General features: G+C 35.7%; 1 protein-coding gene across 1 annotated transcript in view; it reads left to right on the forward strand.

Annotated features, from left to right (window-relative positions):
• LOC129265524 (kinesin-like protein KIF16B) overlaps positions 1 to 17,085 on the forward strand; it is a 41,979-nt gene that overhangs the window by 17,285 nt on the left and 7,609 nt on the right. Inside the window, exons 4-11 of the mRNA XM_064101361.1 lie at positions 2,513 to 2,545; positions 6,010 to 6,068; positions 9,994 to 10,097; positions 10,884 to 10,953; positions 14,078 to 14,150; positions 15,008 to 15,075; positions 15,574 to 15,674; positions 16,689 to 16,826. Of these exons, the coding sequence (XP_063957431.1) occupies positions 2,513 to 2,545; positions 6,010 to 6,068; positions 9,994 to 10,097; positions 10,884 to 10,953; positions 14,078 to 14,150; positions 15,008 to 15,075; positions 15,574 to 15,674; positions 16,689 to 16,826 (646 nt within the window). The remainder of the gene's footprint in view (positions 1 to 2,512; positions 2,546 to 6,009; positions 6,069 to 9,993; positions 10,098 to 10,883; positions 10,954 to 14,077; positions 14,151 to 15,007; positions 15,076 to 15,573; positions 15,675 to 16,688; positions 16,827 to 17,085) is intronic.

Raw genomic sequence — 17,085 nt, forward strand, 5'->3', positions numbered from 1 at the left:
TATTGATTAAAGGTCAAGTCCACCTCAGAAAAATGTTGATTTAAATAAATTTAGAAAAATCAGACAAGCATAATGCTGAAAATTTCATCAAAATCGGATGTAAAATAAGAAAGTTATGACATTTCAAAGTTTCGCTTATTTTTAACAAAATAGTTATATGAACGAGCCAGTTGCATCCAAATGAGAGAGTCGATGATGTCACTCACTCACTATTTCTTTTGTTTTTTATTGTTTGAATTATACAATATTTCAATTTTTACAAATTTGATGATTAGGACCTCCTTGCCTGAAGCACAAAATGTTAAAATAATGGAATTCCACGTGTTCAGGGAGGAATGAAACTTCATTTCATATGACAATGACGAGAAAATCAAAATATTTCATATTTCATATAATAAAATACAAAAGAAATAGTGAGTGAGTGATGTCATCAGTTCCCTCATTTGCATACCGACCGAGATGTGCATATAACTGTTTTGTGAAATGAAGCAAAACTTTAAAATGTCATAACTTTCTTATTTTACATCCGATTTTGATGAAATTTTCAGTGTTATGCTCGTTGGATTTTTCTCTTTTTATTCAAATCAACTTTTTGTTGGGGTGGACTTGTCCTTTAATGAGCAATCCAGGCTTCTTGCAAAATCCAGGTTTCTATATTTATACATAGCTGTGTGCAGACTGGGAACCGGGACCTCTCAGTTTCTGTTGTTTGTTGTTGACATTTTAAAGATAATAGTGATGAATTTGATAATTTTGATAAGATGATAAATAAATTGGAGAGAGAGAGAGAAGATGAGCATTTTTTGGGGGGAAGCTACTATTTTCTAGTCAAAATATCATATGATAGCTGCTTGTCTGCAATTTTTTTTTATATACTCACTCCAAAAGATGAAATGAAGAATATCATACAAAAGCAAAGAAACAATTTTTGATATGGAAATAAAAAAGAAAACATGAAATGGTGATAGGACCTATTGAAAGAAATATTTCTTGTCACTATTCTTCATAATAATTTGGGATACAAGTACATTACGTCATATCTAACTCCAGCACTGGATTACCCGACTGAAGAATTTCAAAATACTCCCTCATCCTAATATGATACTATTAAGATTAATGGTATCAGCAAATTGCTGTACCATCCTCATTAAATTTGCCGCCCAGATATGAAAGATTGTAAGAGTGCAACTGGATGTTGGATTGACCGTTGTGTGTGAGTCACCGGGTAAATTGAGTTCATTAGGCAAAACAACATCCCTTGTGTACATCGGGACATCAGGATGGCACTTCATGGGGAGGGGGTAAGGAGGAAGAAGAGGAAGTTATTCTTGTAATGAAAAGGGAAAAGAGAGGAGATAATAATTGGAAGAAAAGAAAAAAGAACAATAAATAAAGAAAAAGATTATTTGATTGTGTAGAGATACAGTATGCCATTTTTTATCATATTTCATTTGAAATCAGAGTAGCTAGATTAATGGTCGAGTGGATCAATGAAAAATAGAACTGGTGCATGTTTAATGTTATGTTATTTTGATGTATCTGTGCATCAAAAAGTTATTTTTATTTACATGTTGAGTTATTTCCTTTGAAAGGAAACAAATCCTTCACCTTGAGCCCTGTTTTGACTAACTATCAAGGTTTCAAAAAAAGCATTTTACAATTGTTAATGAATCCTCCCGGGGGGGGGGGGGCACTCAGTATATAGTGCATAGTGGGTATGTGCCGCGGAGGGGACCCCCATTTTTACACTCAAATTTCCGTTCCAAGGCATAGCATTTTTTGTCTTATTGAGATAATAGAAGAAAGAAATCCGCTCCAAAGCTTCGCATATACATGTATTTCGTTACACCGTTCCGGCCGCATTGATCTGCGACAATGAGCTGCAATTTTGGTGTAAAGCTGCCGCAGAGCGCTGTCCGACCATAGCCTCTGCGCGAGCGCACCACGGAGCGCACTCGGCGCCCATGGAACCGGACTAGAGCTCTGCATGCCCGTTCCATAGGGATGCATAGGCACTCACACGCAGGCGAACCGTTCCAAGGACCCCCGTTTTCACAAACATGTTTAGTTCCGAAGCCCGTTCCGAGGATCCCTCCTTTTTACAATAAGCCCGCTCCAAGGCCCCCGTTTTTTGTCTCGCCCGCGGCACATACCTACCACTTTTTGGGTCGAGTACCCCCCCCTCCCCGGGGAATCCTCTTACGTGCCTTAGAGACTTTCCCCAACTTAGCAGTAAATATATAGATTTAAATCATCCAGAAAAAAAAATCTAGTTTTAATGCACATGATTTTTTAATCAGAGAAAAACAATAATTAGTGTTCAGCTGTACATGATTATAAATGGGTCTTTATTTTTAGTGCAGCAGCATAGATTCTCATGTACACAGTACTTTCATACTGGCTCTTAATATATGCTTTCCAGTTTTAGTTGAAACATTCTTCTTGCATGTACTTGTAAGCAGTCAATGGATCAATGAAGTGTTTCATTTGTGTTCTTATTTTTCCCCACCAGGATGGACCAGGCCTTATACCAAGAATATGTGAGGTAAAATATGTATGCTTTCACTTTCTTTCCTTCTTTGCTTGTAAATGATTAATGTTTCAAGATTAAAGAGAAACTAGATTTTAATTCGTCATGCGGACGAATTAGGTGGTCTGTCCTTATTCTCGCCATCATGATCACTATTACCATGTTCAAGCAGATCAATATGATCTTCATGATGACAACGGAATGTTCATTATGGATGGAATACTTGTGAAAGACGGGAGATGATAAAGCACTGTGAAAAGGGTCTCTTTGATATATGAAAATACATGTGATATGAAAAAAGTAATTATAATCTGTTTAATCTTGCTAAATTTTAACTTTCATACCTTTTCATTATCATAAAGGATCATGTACGAGGTATTAAAAAGAAAAAAAAAAGAAAAAAAAAATTTGGCGATTCTATGTTCCGTTTTTTTGCAAAATGCTTAAAATGGCCTGAAACGTATGGAAAATTAATTTGGAACGAATTTGAGCATTTTAAAATTTTAATGCGCGCGTACGTGCGCGTCGAGGTGCGCGCGCGGAATTTGATGAAATTTTTAGATGACCGTTGACCTGAAGTTGATGTATACCAAATATAGTTGATTTTTGATGACTCGTTATCGAGATATGATAATGACCTGATTTTTACAAAATGGCGCCTGGATGACGTCACGATGACCTAATGACCTTGAAAAAAGGAGGGCACACTTCCGAAAGCTTAGAATCTCAGCTACATCATACCAAAAGCTCAGGGATAACTAACAAGAAAAAATGGAGATATAGCTCACGAAATAGAGGAATGTAGAATCTAGTTTTGAGAAAAAGTCCTGTCCCATAGAGATTACACGTAAAATGAGGAAAAATGACATGCCTCTTTTCATTGCAATTTTACACCATGATGCGTTTTTCAAAATGAGGATTCATGTAACTGACAAGAAATATTACATTCTAAACTACAACACATCGAAATCTGGGCGAAAAATGATCAATATTCACGGAGTTATGATCAAATTTGCATAAATTTGATGACGTCATTTTTGAAAAAATGAAATTTTCAGTTTAGGCGCAATTTTGATGACGTCATGATCAAATTGAGGGACAATGGTGACATGAAATCAAATCTACAACTCATACTCTATCGATATATGAAAAAAAATTGGGGGTCAACGGACTATTTAAAGAGCTACAGTGAATTTTTAATAGGCATGTTTTTGCCCATATATGGCCTATAGTAAGAGCTCGCGCGCACACGTGCTGCAAACTTTAACGGGTGTTAATTTCGTTATTAATGGTCGTAGAAGGTTGATCAAGGTATCAAATTGCTCAGAATTATATTATCAATGCAATGATATAAAAAAAACGGCGTTTCTGTGTTGCGTTGAAGGCGTTACGCGCGGAAACGCGCGCGCATACCTGTGCGTGCGCAAATTTTTGAAATGCTTAAAATGACCTGAAACGTACTTTACTTTGGTCAGAAAGTGATTTTGAGCATTTTAAAAATTTGACGAGCGCGTACGCGCGCGTCGTGACCTCCAGGTGACCTTTGATGACATGACCTGTTGACCCTTGACCTGAAGTTGATGTGATGTTAATTTGATTGATTTTTGATAATTGATAATGGAGATATGATCGACAATGTGATTTTACAAAATGGCGCCTGGATGACGTCATCATGACCTGATGACCTTGAAAAAGTTGATTTTACTTGAAATCATAGGGCTTGATGACTGACAGAAATTTCAAGGAAATTGACCATGTCGATTTCGAGTGAACGTGTGTACAAAAAAGTGTACGGAAGAAATAAAAATAAATAAAGAATAAATAAAGAATAATAAATAAAGAAAGAAAATTCTAGCGAAATCAAGAGGTGATCTGTCGTTGACAGACCACCTAATAAAGAATAAAGAAAGAAAATTCTGGCGAAATCAATAGGTGATCTGTCGTTGACAGACCACCTAATAAAGAAGAAAGAATTGAGCTAAAATATTTCCCATAGACTTTACACGTAAGGAAAATACGAGAATATCCAATCCAATTTTGCAAGTGAAATACGGGCATGATCCCGGCATCTGATCGAAAAAATAGGTCGACATTTTCGAAAGCTTAGAATCTCAGCTACAACATACTAAAAGCTCAGGAAAAACTGACAAGAAGAAATGGAGATATGGCTCACGAAATAGAGGAATGTCGAATCTAGTTTTGAGAAAAAGTCATGTCCCATAGAGATTACATGCAAAATGAGGAAAAATGACATGTCTTTATTATTTGCAATTTTTGAGGATGATCCGTTTATTAAAATGAAAATTAAAGGCAATAATTCAGAAAGAGTAAGACTTAAGCTACAACATATCGAAAAATGGGCGAAAATTGACCAATATTCACGGAGTTAGAGCCTAATTTGCATAATTGTTATGACGTCATAACAAGGAAAATTGATATTTTAACTTCCGACGCCATTTTGATGATGTCATGATCGAATTGAGGGATAATGGTGACATGGAATCAAATCTACAACTCATACTCTATTGATATATGAAAAAAAATTGGGGGTCAACGGACTATTTAAAGAACTACAGTGAATTTTTAATAGGCATGTTTTTGCCCATATATGGCCTATAGTAAGAGCTCGCGCGTACACGTGCTGCAAACTTTAACGGGTGTTAATTTCGTTATTAATGATCGTAGAAGGTTGATCAAGGTATCAAATTGCTCAGAATTATATTATCAATGCAATGATATAAAAAAACGGCGTTTCTGCGTTGCGTTGAAGGCGTTACGCGCGGAAACGCGCGCGCATACCTGTGCGTGCGCAAATTTTTGAAATGCTTAAAATGACCTGAAACGTACTTTACTTTGGTCAAAAAGTGATTTTGAGCATTTTAAAAATTTGACGAGCGCGTACGCGCGCGTCGTGACCTCCAGGTGACCTTTGATGACATGACCTGTTGACCCGTGACCTGAAGTTAATGTAATATGAATTTTATTGATTTTTGATAATTGATAATGGAGATATGATCGACAATGTGATTTTACAAAATGGCGCCTGGATGACGTCATCATGACCTGATGACCTTGAAAAAGTTGATTTTACTTGAAATCATGGGACTTGATGACTGACAGAAATTTGAAGGAAATTGACCATGTCGATTTCGAGTGAACGTGTGTACAAAAAAGTGTACGGAAGAAATAAAAATAAATAAAGAATAAAGAAAGAAAATTCTGGCGAAATCAATAGGTGATCTGTCGTTGACAGACCACCTAATAATGATAGGCTTAGAAAACATTGAGAAATCTGATCTGTGATTAAACATTTTTTTAAATATGGCTGGTTCAGATGTTAAAATTAAATGGTTTTAGATTTAGATTAGTATACATTAAATGGTTTTAGATTTAGATTAGTGTACATGTGTAAAGCATTTCCTTTACAAATTTATTATGGTACATTATTATTTTGAGTGACTCCATTAATTAATTTCCAGGGACTGTTTACGAGGATCAGGACCGATTCAGATGATGTATCATACAGGACAGAGGTCAGGTATGTATGGTGTAGGACACCATAGTTTAACAGTGAAGAAAATCTTGCTGTCATAAACGAATAAGGAATGCATAATGTAAAGTTACCATTTTTGTCTCGCCTGCATAGCAGAGCGAGACTATAGGCGCCGCTTTTCCGACGGCGGCGGCGGCGTCAACATCAAATCTTAACCTAAGGTTAAGTTTTTGAAATGACATCATAACTTAGAAAGTATATGGACCTAGTTCATGAAACTTGGACATAAAGTTAATCAAGTATTACTGAACATCCTGCCTGAGTTTCAGGTCACATGACCAAGGTCAAAGGTCATTTAGGGTCAATGAACTTAGACCATGTTGGGAAAATTATTTTCAAAATCTTAACCGAAGGTTAAGTTTTTGAAATTACATCATAACTTAGAAAGTATATGGACCTAGTTCATGAAACTTGGGCATAAGGTTAATCAAGTATTAGTGAACATCCTGTTTCAGTTTCAGGTCACATGACCAAGGTCAAAGGTCATTTAGGGTCAATGAACTTTGGTCAAGTTGGGGGTATTTGTTGAATTACTATCATAACTTTGAAAATTTATGGATCTAGTCCATGAAACTTGGACATAAGGTTAATCAAGTATTAGTGAACATCCTGCCTGAGTTTCAGGTCACATGACCAAGGTCAAAGGTCATTTAGGGTCAATGAACTTTGGCCAAGTTGGGGGTATTTGTTGAATTACCATCATAACTTTGAAAATTTATGGATTTAGTTCATGAAACTTGGACATTAGGTTAATCAAGTACCACTGAATATCCTGTGCGAGTTTCAGGTCACATGACCATGGTCGATGGTCATTTAAGATCAATGAACTTTGGCCGTGTTGGGGGTATATGTTAAATTACCATCCTAGCTCTGAAAGTTTATGGATCTAGTTCATAAAACTTGGACATAAGAGTAATCAAGTATCACTGAACATCCTGTACGAGTTTCAGGTCACATGACCATGGTCAAAGGTCATTAAAGGTCAATGAACTTTGGCCGTGTTGGGGGTATTTGTTGAATTACCATCCTAACTGTGAAAGTTTATGGATCTAGTTCATAAAACTTGGGATATAAGAGTAATCAAGCATCACTGAACATCCCCTGTGAGTTTCAGGTCACAAAACCAAGTCAAAGGTCAGTTAAGGTCAATAAACTTAGGCCATGTTGGGGTAATTGTTGAAGTGCCATCATAACTTTGAAAGTTTATGGATAGAGTGAATGAAATGTGGACATGGGTGTAGTTGACAGTCTTAAGTCTCCGTTCAAATGTCATTTATGGTCAATGAACGTGGTATTATGTCATTATATGAATGATGTTTTTGTGAATGATTATTTTATAGTAGTTTTCAAAGTTAGCACTGCTGCTATATTAAATTGCGTAATGCAGGCGAGACTGCCAGAGGCGTTCCACTTGTTAGCCAAAAGCGAGTGCAGCATGTCTTGATTTATAATTTTTCTTTGAGTAATATATGCAATTAAAGCATGACTATATGCACACATTTAACACTGGAAAATTTAAAACCCAGTAAGGATGTTTGTCACCTCTTATGCAAGCATGATGTTTAAATCAAATTTAATTTGGCATTCGTTTTAAAAAAATATTTAATTTTCTTTATTTATTAATTTATTGGTATAAACATGACATATAGATATTGCCCAGCAGCACACACTGAGGGGTCAATTTACTAATTTATGAATTACAATATAATACATTTTCAATCACTTACAGTGTTTTCACAATTGCCTGTACACTATTAATTTGCCATTACGTACAAAATGTGTCATAACCAAATGGTCGCAAATGAATCCACAACCAACTGTGAAAGTCCCTGTACATTAATATTGCATTCAGGTGTGATATGATGCATGCATGTACATGTGTCAACATTAATCTTGTTTTGTACATTCATCCTACACATTGTCTGCCTTCATTATTATTGATATTGAACATCATTTTGCTCTACTGCCTGGTGCTCTCACACCCTCCCATTTGGATAATTCCCAATATTGGAAAGACCTTACTCAGGGCCCCATTATTAGAATTGCTGGCAGTGTGAAAGCAAATTATTTGAACATTTACTGTAAATGTTACATAGTAAATGATAAATGCATAGATAGAATTAAGTGAAACAGATACCAACCGAATATATTTTGCTTGTAACTCCTACCTAAACTGGGTGATTATGGCAATGGTTTTATATATGCTTGTAGAGTTTCGCATTTCTGTTGAAAATAAGCATTTTCATGACCTGGGTTTTGAAGGAATAAAAGTTTTCATCAATAGCTTTCACACTGGGAAAGTTTGCATAATTTTGAAAAATACCTTATTGATGGGTACCACTATTTTATAGGGAAAGGAGAGTGGGGGGTATTACAAGTACTTTGCCTCTCTGTTCACATTGGCAAAGTACTTGGTACGGTGTAGTTTCTGATGAATATCCAATCTGAAGTAGACTTGGTATTTATCATTTGCAGGAAGGTGTAAAAGCATGTCTTGTAACATTTTCTCAAAGCTACAGGGACTGTGGTTATAAAACCACCATTAATCATAATAAACCACAGATACACTTGTCTGCTGTGTTAGTTAAACAGCATTGCATCACCTGACTCAGAAACAATTGGCTGAATACATGGCATTGTGATAGTGACAACAGAACCCATTTGCATTTAACATGTATTCTTACTGATCAGAACTTAGTTTTTTTTATAATGTTTTATCTTTTTATAACACCTTTGTAATATTTCATGTACTGGTATGTCTTAACAATTTTTTTTAGATAATACCTTCCCAAGTTACCACCTGTATAAAAAGACGACCTGTCTATAAAATATTGCATATGGTTACCTTTTCCAGATATGAAAGCCCTACTGTATGGATTTACATGATTATTTGACCTAGTATCTTAGTTTTATTGTATTTGCATAGAATCATTGTACAGCCACAGTTGTATTAATTATGTGGGGAAATTTTCCCTTCATTTTGTAAAAGTGTTGCAAAGTGTGTTTTATCAGTTTCAATTTCCATAGTCTCTAAGAGAATGTAATCAAAGTAGTTTTGTTCAATTTCAGTTTATTTGAGATTAGTCAGAATACCATTATCATTTACATGTCAATGATTTAAAAAGCTTTTTTAATATTGTCCTAATTTCCTCTAAGTTGTATTCACATGAACAACAGCCCTGGCTGGATTAATGTTATAGTTTCGTTGAGAGTTTGAGGAAATACAAGCAGAACTAAAACAAGAAATGTCAAGCACAGCATTTGAAGATGTTTTGTTTCATATTTGCATAAAGATAATTGACAGATGCGGTGAAGGATAAAAGGATTTGAATGGTAGCATTTCATTATCCAGTCATATATTTGTAACTTAATCAATAATTTTATGAAATATGTTTGATTGCTTTATGCCCAATAGTCTCTCAGACCCCTTGTAAAATATTTTAAAATGAAACCTGGCTGTTTGTCTGTAAAATGCAAATGATCATGGAAGATGGAAAATAAATCAGATTGTCATTCATTCTCCTCCTCATTGTCATGGTAATCATCAAATCCCACCTTTAGAAGTAATGTACTTTAGCATATCAATATACTTTTGCCACTCTCCACCCAGGTGTTAGATGGCTGACCAGTAGGATATGATCATAAGTGTTATTTTGGGTTCCCAATCTGAGTGCCACTTTGCTGCTTATTGATAGAATACTCCCCAGGGAGTGGGGATTGTTCGTACTGTACATTGACAATGAACAAACCAAGATCCATGACTTGGGTAATGACATATCTTCTCAATGCATGAAGCACTATGAAAAGTGGAATTTTATTACCATTGCCACCATATCACCTTTGTAGATATTGTTTTATTGAATATAGTAATTATTTGTGATATTTATGTTTTTATTGTCTTTCCTAATAGTTATCTTGAGATTTACTGTGAGCGTGTGAGGGATTTACTGAAGACTGGTAGAGAACACACGTTACGAGTGAGAGAACATCCAAGAGATGGGCCGTATGTACAAGGTATGTAAACAAAATGAGAGAGCTTTCTAAGCTTTCTCACTTTACTGGCTGGTTAAGATGGCGGTCCATGATAGTTGACGATCACCATGATCTACACAGTGTTGCACCCATACAGATACTGTGGTAACTCCTGTACCACGAACTCTGAGAACTGTGGGGGAATCACACACCAAAATTAATCATGTTTATTCTTATGTGACAGATTTGGGGTTTAAAATGATGTTCACCATGGGAAGAATGGTATCCTCCTTGATTGCATTATGTAGATGTTGATTAGTGATAAAACCATATAAAAGTCAATCAGTCAAAGTGAAAGCATTTGAAATTCTTGTAATATTGCTGCATTTTAGAATATGTATTTACCCATCGATGTTATTAATAACTGTATAAGGGTAAATTGTAATGTGAAATTTATGCCATCACTTTGAATTAAGAACTTCCTTGAACAGGGTTAGTGAGATAATACGAGGCAATAGGAGGAATGTACATAGCAATCTTATAACATTCCATAGCCATAAATATTTGATCATCTTTATTGTGGATACAAACATCTTATCTCTGGTTTAAGAATAATCCTAGCAATTCTTCTTTGGAAACGATAAACCTGTCATTATTGTGAGATATTTTTAAGTGGAATTGTGTCTGCCTTTTTCTTAAGATTTATCACATCTTATTTCAGATTAGTTTTGTGTTGATATAACATGTTCTATTTAAATTCAATGTTCTTGAATACTTGTCCTTGTATTTGTAACAAAACTCTGATTGTTTATTATTTTGTCACTCCAGATTTATCAAAGCACTTGGTTTCAGATTACTATGATGTCAAGGCACTTATGGATAAAGGCAACATACAAAGGTACTTTCATATCAGGTTCCTTTAAGGTCATTTTCACCCATAGAAAAAATTGTTTTATGAATAAATAGAGAAAGTAAAGCAAGTTCAGCACAAAATATCTATTGAAACTGGATGTTACATAAGACATTTATGACATTTTAAACTTCTACTTATTTTGACCAGTCATACTTAAATTTGTGTGAAACGTTAAAAAAAAAAATCACCATCTAGGAAAGTTAGTTTGGATGGTTAACAAAAACATATGTAATTTAAGACCCTTTCACACTGTTCTATGCAAGCCTAGGGTGTGACTTGCAGGTGACAATTTTTGCTACTCACAGTTTCATGCAGGCAAATGACAGTAATTTGTGCAGATCTTGTTGCAGTTTCTTGCATGAATGCATGCAAGTCCGATTTGCCCACAGAAAAGTTTTGAACACACTTGTTCAGGGTGATTCGCAGGTGATGCAATCAATCAATATGTACATGTAACATGAAAAATCAAATTTTTTTAAAGAAAAAAAAAACAAAGTCCTTTCATTCCTTGATCTATATATTTATTCATGTTATATTTCCACAAGGTAGCCCTTTCAGTTAGCAAACCGATATACAAAGGGGCCTTGCAACACACAAAAAAAACACAATTTGATATATTACAATATAAACATAAAATATGAAATAAAATGAAAATAATACATAGAGAAACAAATATACTATATGAAATGGAGTTTAAAAAGAAAAAGAAAAAAAGAGCCTCTCAACAATGACAAATGTATGAATAAAAATCAAGATTACAAAAATTAATCAAAGGAATGACATTTAAAAATTGAACATTAGCTCCTGCAAAATTCATTAGAGCAGAAGTCTAAATTGGAAATGCAGGATTAAGGTGATTAACAGATGATTTATTTATCAGTGATTTATTTAATTCTAATGTGAGCTCCAGCAGTTGGTATCACACTCCCTCTAAGCGGCCATTTTCTTTCAGTTTTATTTGTCAGGCTTTTCCTGTGTCTTTGGTGATGTGTCGTCACTAAGTACCCCGATGATAGTGCTTTCTGACAAGGGGGTTAGTAGCGACCTTGAAGAAAGGTTGCTACATGTATCTGCCTGGTTGTCTAAGGCAAATAATGCCTTTGGCCCCGCCTGGGCTGTGGATGTAGTGCCGAAGGACGATGGTCCTTTGATGGGGATCTGAGTCAAAGCCTTCTGCGTGTGCTTTGTACTGGGAGCCGTCTTTACATCTGATCAAGGAATACAGGAGGCGATCTGCATTTTTGATTAGCATCTGCCGTCTGCATGCTCACGCCGTCTGCATGAAATGGGCACCTGGTTCTGGCTTTGTCTTTGACTGGTGTTGCTCTATGGCCATTACCAGGATTCTGGCTGGTACATCTTGGAAGAATGCGCAGGTCAGACTTGTTGCGTGCTGCTTGTTTGAAGGCTGCTGACTGCTGATGTAAATACTGTGGCTGTTACCTCCTCTGCCTTGTGTTTCTCCTCCACTCCAATTCTAGTTCAACTGAAAGCTTGAGATAATCCTCCCAGTCCATGAATTGGGTCCATGAGCTGTCGCTGCAACTGGAGAACCTGCGTGTGGACAGTTGGCGAGTCACCTCCACCAGAGTGGAAGGTTTAGCCCTCTTCCTCTTTGTACAGTGTTGTTGCTTTGCTGATATGCTGGATGGGCCAAACAGGGTCATCAGCTGAGTTGGTCTCATGGTCCATCATAGCGATGATGTTTGGTTTGTTCCAAATCACCATATTCCATTGCCTTGGGCACGGCAACCTTCATGTATCTACACATGTATACAAAGATCATCAAATGATATGTAATCATTTTGAAATCATTGTACTCTACAAATTTGCCAAGTGGCAATCACTTACAGAAAAAAGATTGAACCAACTCATGAAATTAAAAATAACAATAATGTTATCCAATGTATATAGCATCTTGATCATACAGACATGTAGGTTTACTAAAGTGGACCCGTGCATGATAGAATCAGGAGGGGTAATAGTTTGAACATGTTTTCTTTTTCTCTTTCTCTTTTCATTTTGGTGGTCGAAGGAGGAGGCTGTGGTATAGGGTAGCCAGGAATATCTCTATATGTTCAGGAGGGGACTCACTAGGTGGTTTCAAACCGTCTTGATCATAAGAATCCCCGTTAAATTACGAGAACTATTTAAGGCTAAAAAATACCCATTAATTATTCCTGCATTCACACCGCCCCGAAACATACCCTTCGGGATAAGTTCCAGAAGTTACGAGCATGCGCAGTATGGTCTATATAAGCAGGCAAGGCGCAAGATTCAAAATCACTAGCTCAGCAGCCACCCACGGCGCCCGCGCCCAACGACACACTGGGCTAATAGTTGCCGTAAATTGCTTTCACATTGCCAAAATACCTGCGACCTTGGAAAAATCCCCGCGAAAGTTCTCGTAATTTCGCCAAGTACCTACTATTTAGCGGGTATTTTCTTTCGGGGAAATTACGCATAGTTTGCTTTCACATTACCAAAATACCTGGTATTTTCTGATCAGGGTAAATTTCCCGATCAGAGAATACCTGGAACTGACGAACTTCGAGGCGGTCTGAAACCACCTACTGAGCAGTTTTCCAAACTTGGGAAGCCTGAAGGACCACTGCCCTTGAAACCTGTGCCTGTTGGACATTTTAATTATCCAATATTTGCAAAATTTATTAAAACACTCGCACTGCATATGACGCAGGGCACCTTTTTTTTCATTACTTCACTGTGTGGGCCAAGAACTTATTCCCCTGGTATGTGTACATATGGGCCCCATTTCCGGACTTGTCTTTTAATAGTTGTTAAAAATCAACATTGATTAATATTATTGCATTGAACATTGGTCATATAGATGGTACCAGCACAACATTAATGTAACCTAACATTTTTATTCTGATTGCTATTGAAACAGGGTAATCCTGTTGCCTTACGCATTATTGGTAGCATCAAAATTAGAATGAAATGTTATACCTTTAAAAACGTGATGATATTGGTATGATTTTTAACATATGAGATTATTTAAATTGTCATCTTTCATCTTTTCTGGCGATAAATTTGATAATTATCATTGTTGTAATAATCTCTCCTTCCTTTTTCTCATTCATTAAAATAGAACCACAGCTTCCACCAACATGAATGACACTAGCAGTAGATCACATGCCATCTTCACCATTACATTCACACAGGTACATCTTGATGATAATGATGAAAGTGGTGGTTAAAGTAGTGATGATGATGATGATAATGATGATGAAATTAATTGTAATGATGATTGTGATGTTGCTGACAGTGATGATGATGACAGTAATAACGATAATAAATTATAACGATGATGATGATGGTAATGATGATAACGACGATATTGATGATGATGATGATAGTTATCATGATTGGTGGTTATGATTGATGATGATGAGGATGATGGTTATGATTGTTTATAGTGATAAGGTCGAGTTGTGTAGGATGGCGTTTTTTCGGGGGGGGGGGGGGTTAGGAGGTAATGTGTTCAAATTATTGAGTACATACCTTAAGATCATAGGTTTCAAATCTCACATTTTTACCCCCTAGTAAGATATATTTTCAAATACTTTTTTGAGACAATTTTCAGAATTTGTTATTATCATTTGTCAAAATATTCCTCTACTATCTATTTGATATCATTGAAAATTGATTGGTAACTGCTGAAGTGTTAAAGTGCAATTAAATGATGATAAAAGATTGATTTTTTTTTAAATTCTCCTTCACAATCTTGCAGACAAAAATAAACTTTGTCAATGTATACAAAGCCACAAATGATTTTGTGAATGAAATTTTTTCATAAGGAAATCATAGTTTCAATATTAAAAATGTTTTGAAGAGTAAAAATTAACTATATACAGCATAAGTAAACTATGGGATTGTTGTTTTGTTGGTTAAATATGGTTGCATTCTTGATCCCTCTCTGTCCATGTCTTGTGTTCTGGGTAGATGAAATGAGGGGGGGGGGGGGCTGCAGCTGTATATGTTATAAACATGAATATCCTTTTTCTATCACCCTGTACAGGCCAAGTACATAGCTGATATGCCAAGTGAGACAGTTAGTAAAATCAATCTAGTGGATTTAGCAGGAAGGTAATTGTATTTTCTCTTGTCTTTTTAATCTATGTTTCCCTCTCCCCCTTTAAATGTGTCTTTAACCCCTTGCCATCCTCCAAAACGTAAAATGTGTTAACTTTTCTTTAAAATGTTAAAAAGTGTAATTTGTAGAGAGATTTATCTACATTTGCTACTCTCCCCTTTGATGTTATATTGCATTTTTTAAAATAATTTTCTCAATCCTCAAATGAAATTAAACAGAAAATAATCACTAAAAGCCTTATCATGGAAATGCAATGAACTTGTCCAAATCATTGCCTTTTCATTGTTCATTTATAACTTGTAAAGGTGTTCTTCATTATTCTCTATTTTTGTTACATAAGCTTTAAAGGGAAAAATGCAGGGATGAAAGATACTATTGTATTGTAATGTTGCCAACAAAGAACAAAAGCTTCAAATGAGGCTTCATATAATAATTCACTGTCCCTATTGGTGTGCACAAATCCATCATCATCACATTCTTTTCACTTGCAGTGAACGAGCCAATGCTACCGGTGCTACGGGGGACAGGTTAAAAGAAGGTGCCAATATCAACAAATCTCTTGTCACCCTTGGCAATGTCATCTCTGCTCTCGGTAAGTGTGTTTTGGCCTGGTCTCACAAAGAGTTGGGATCAAATGCAACTCCAAATATCCTACGCAACTTGAGTTTAAACCAATCAAATGTGTGCATTTAGGACTTGTGCTTGATATGCAACAGGCCCCTGTCTCTTTTCTTAGCAAGATGTGGGATAGATTAAAAACAAACTATGATTGTGGTTGATCTAGATATATGTAGTTAAGAGAGGGGAGTTTTAGATCAATTCCAATTTGAGTTTGATTCGACTCTCACAAGTTTTTGTGAGGCAGGGCCCTGATAGGATCTAGGCCTCAACTCGTCTTTTCTAAAAAGCAATTCTCATGAATTTTGATAAAATAGAAATCCTATATAGATGAAATTCATTCTTATACGTCGCAGGTTATTTGAAATTATTGATTCATCATTACAAGTAATTACATTTTGGGCATTTTTGGCAAATGTCTCAACGTGCATTGTACATATGACATTTTTCTTTAATAGTCATCCATTATATTGTGGGGTGTTTTTTTTTGGTAACTGAAAAGAGGCATCGTCATATGAAACCTTGTACTACCTTGTGAAGTTATTTATGTTTTTAAAGACTGAATTGATTCTAAAATGAAGGAAATTGTCCTTGGTACATTCAAGACAGATGAACATAGACAGATCTGAATTTTATACAGGCTTTGATATCAAATTAATTTAATACAAAGAGGAAATTCCATAAAATATAGCCAATCACCTTTCTATGGAGCCTTTTTAAAATGATAAGTCTATGCTCATGAAGTGAATGAAAAATAGAAAAAATGGGGATGAGAGGTAAAAAATGAAGTTCATTTCATGGAATTGTCGAAAGATGATTCATGTTTAGGGTGATATTAACACTCTTAATATTTTTTTTTCAAATTTGACGGGTGGTTTATTTATTTATTCAACATCTTATTTTTCAATAAGCGAGATACAAAGTTAACTTTCATATTCCTCTTTCCATTGAGTCATCTTACTGTCTGTGCCTTCTCTGCCCCCCCCAGCTGATGCTTCGTCATCCTCTGCTCCTAGTCCAGGAGGGAACCGGAAGAAATCTCTCTTTATTCCATACAGAGATTCTGTTCTGACCTGGCTTCTTAAAGACAGTCTTGGTGGAAACTCTAAGACCATCATGGTAGCAAGTAAGTTTAATCCTTCAATTTATGTGTAGTGGCATTCTGGGCTTGTTTCATTAAGAGTTACAACTATTGTAAATTTTTCATTATTTCAACTACTACAACTTTCATTGAAGTCTTGATTGTGATTGGCTGCTGCACACTGTTAACATGATGGCAGTTGCCATAATGGTCACAAGAGCAAAGGTTTTGTGAAAGACTATTCCACAACTCATATGCATATGCAGTTCATAATTATTGATCACCAAAAATATAAATATAGATT

This window comes from Lytechinus pictus, chromosome 7, assembly GCF_037042905.1.
Source record: "Lytechinus pictus isolate F3 Inbred chromosome 7, Lp3.0, whole genome shotgun sequence".
Taxonomy (NCBI): domain Eukaryota; kingdom Metazoa; phylum Echinodermata; class Echinoidea; order Temnopleuroida; family Toxopneustidae; genus Lytechinus; species Lytechinus pictus.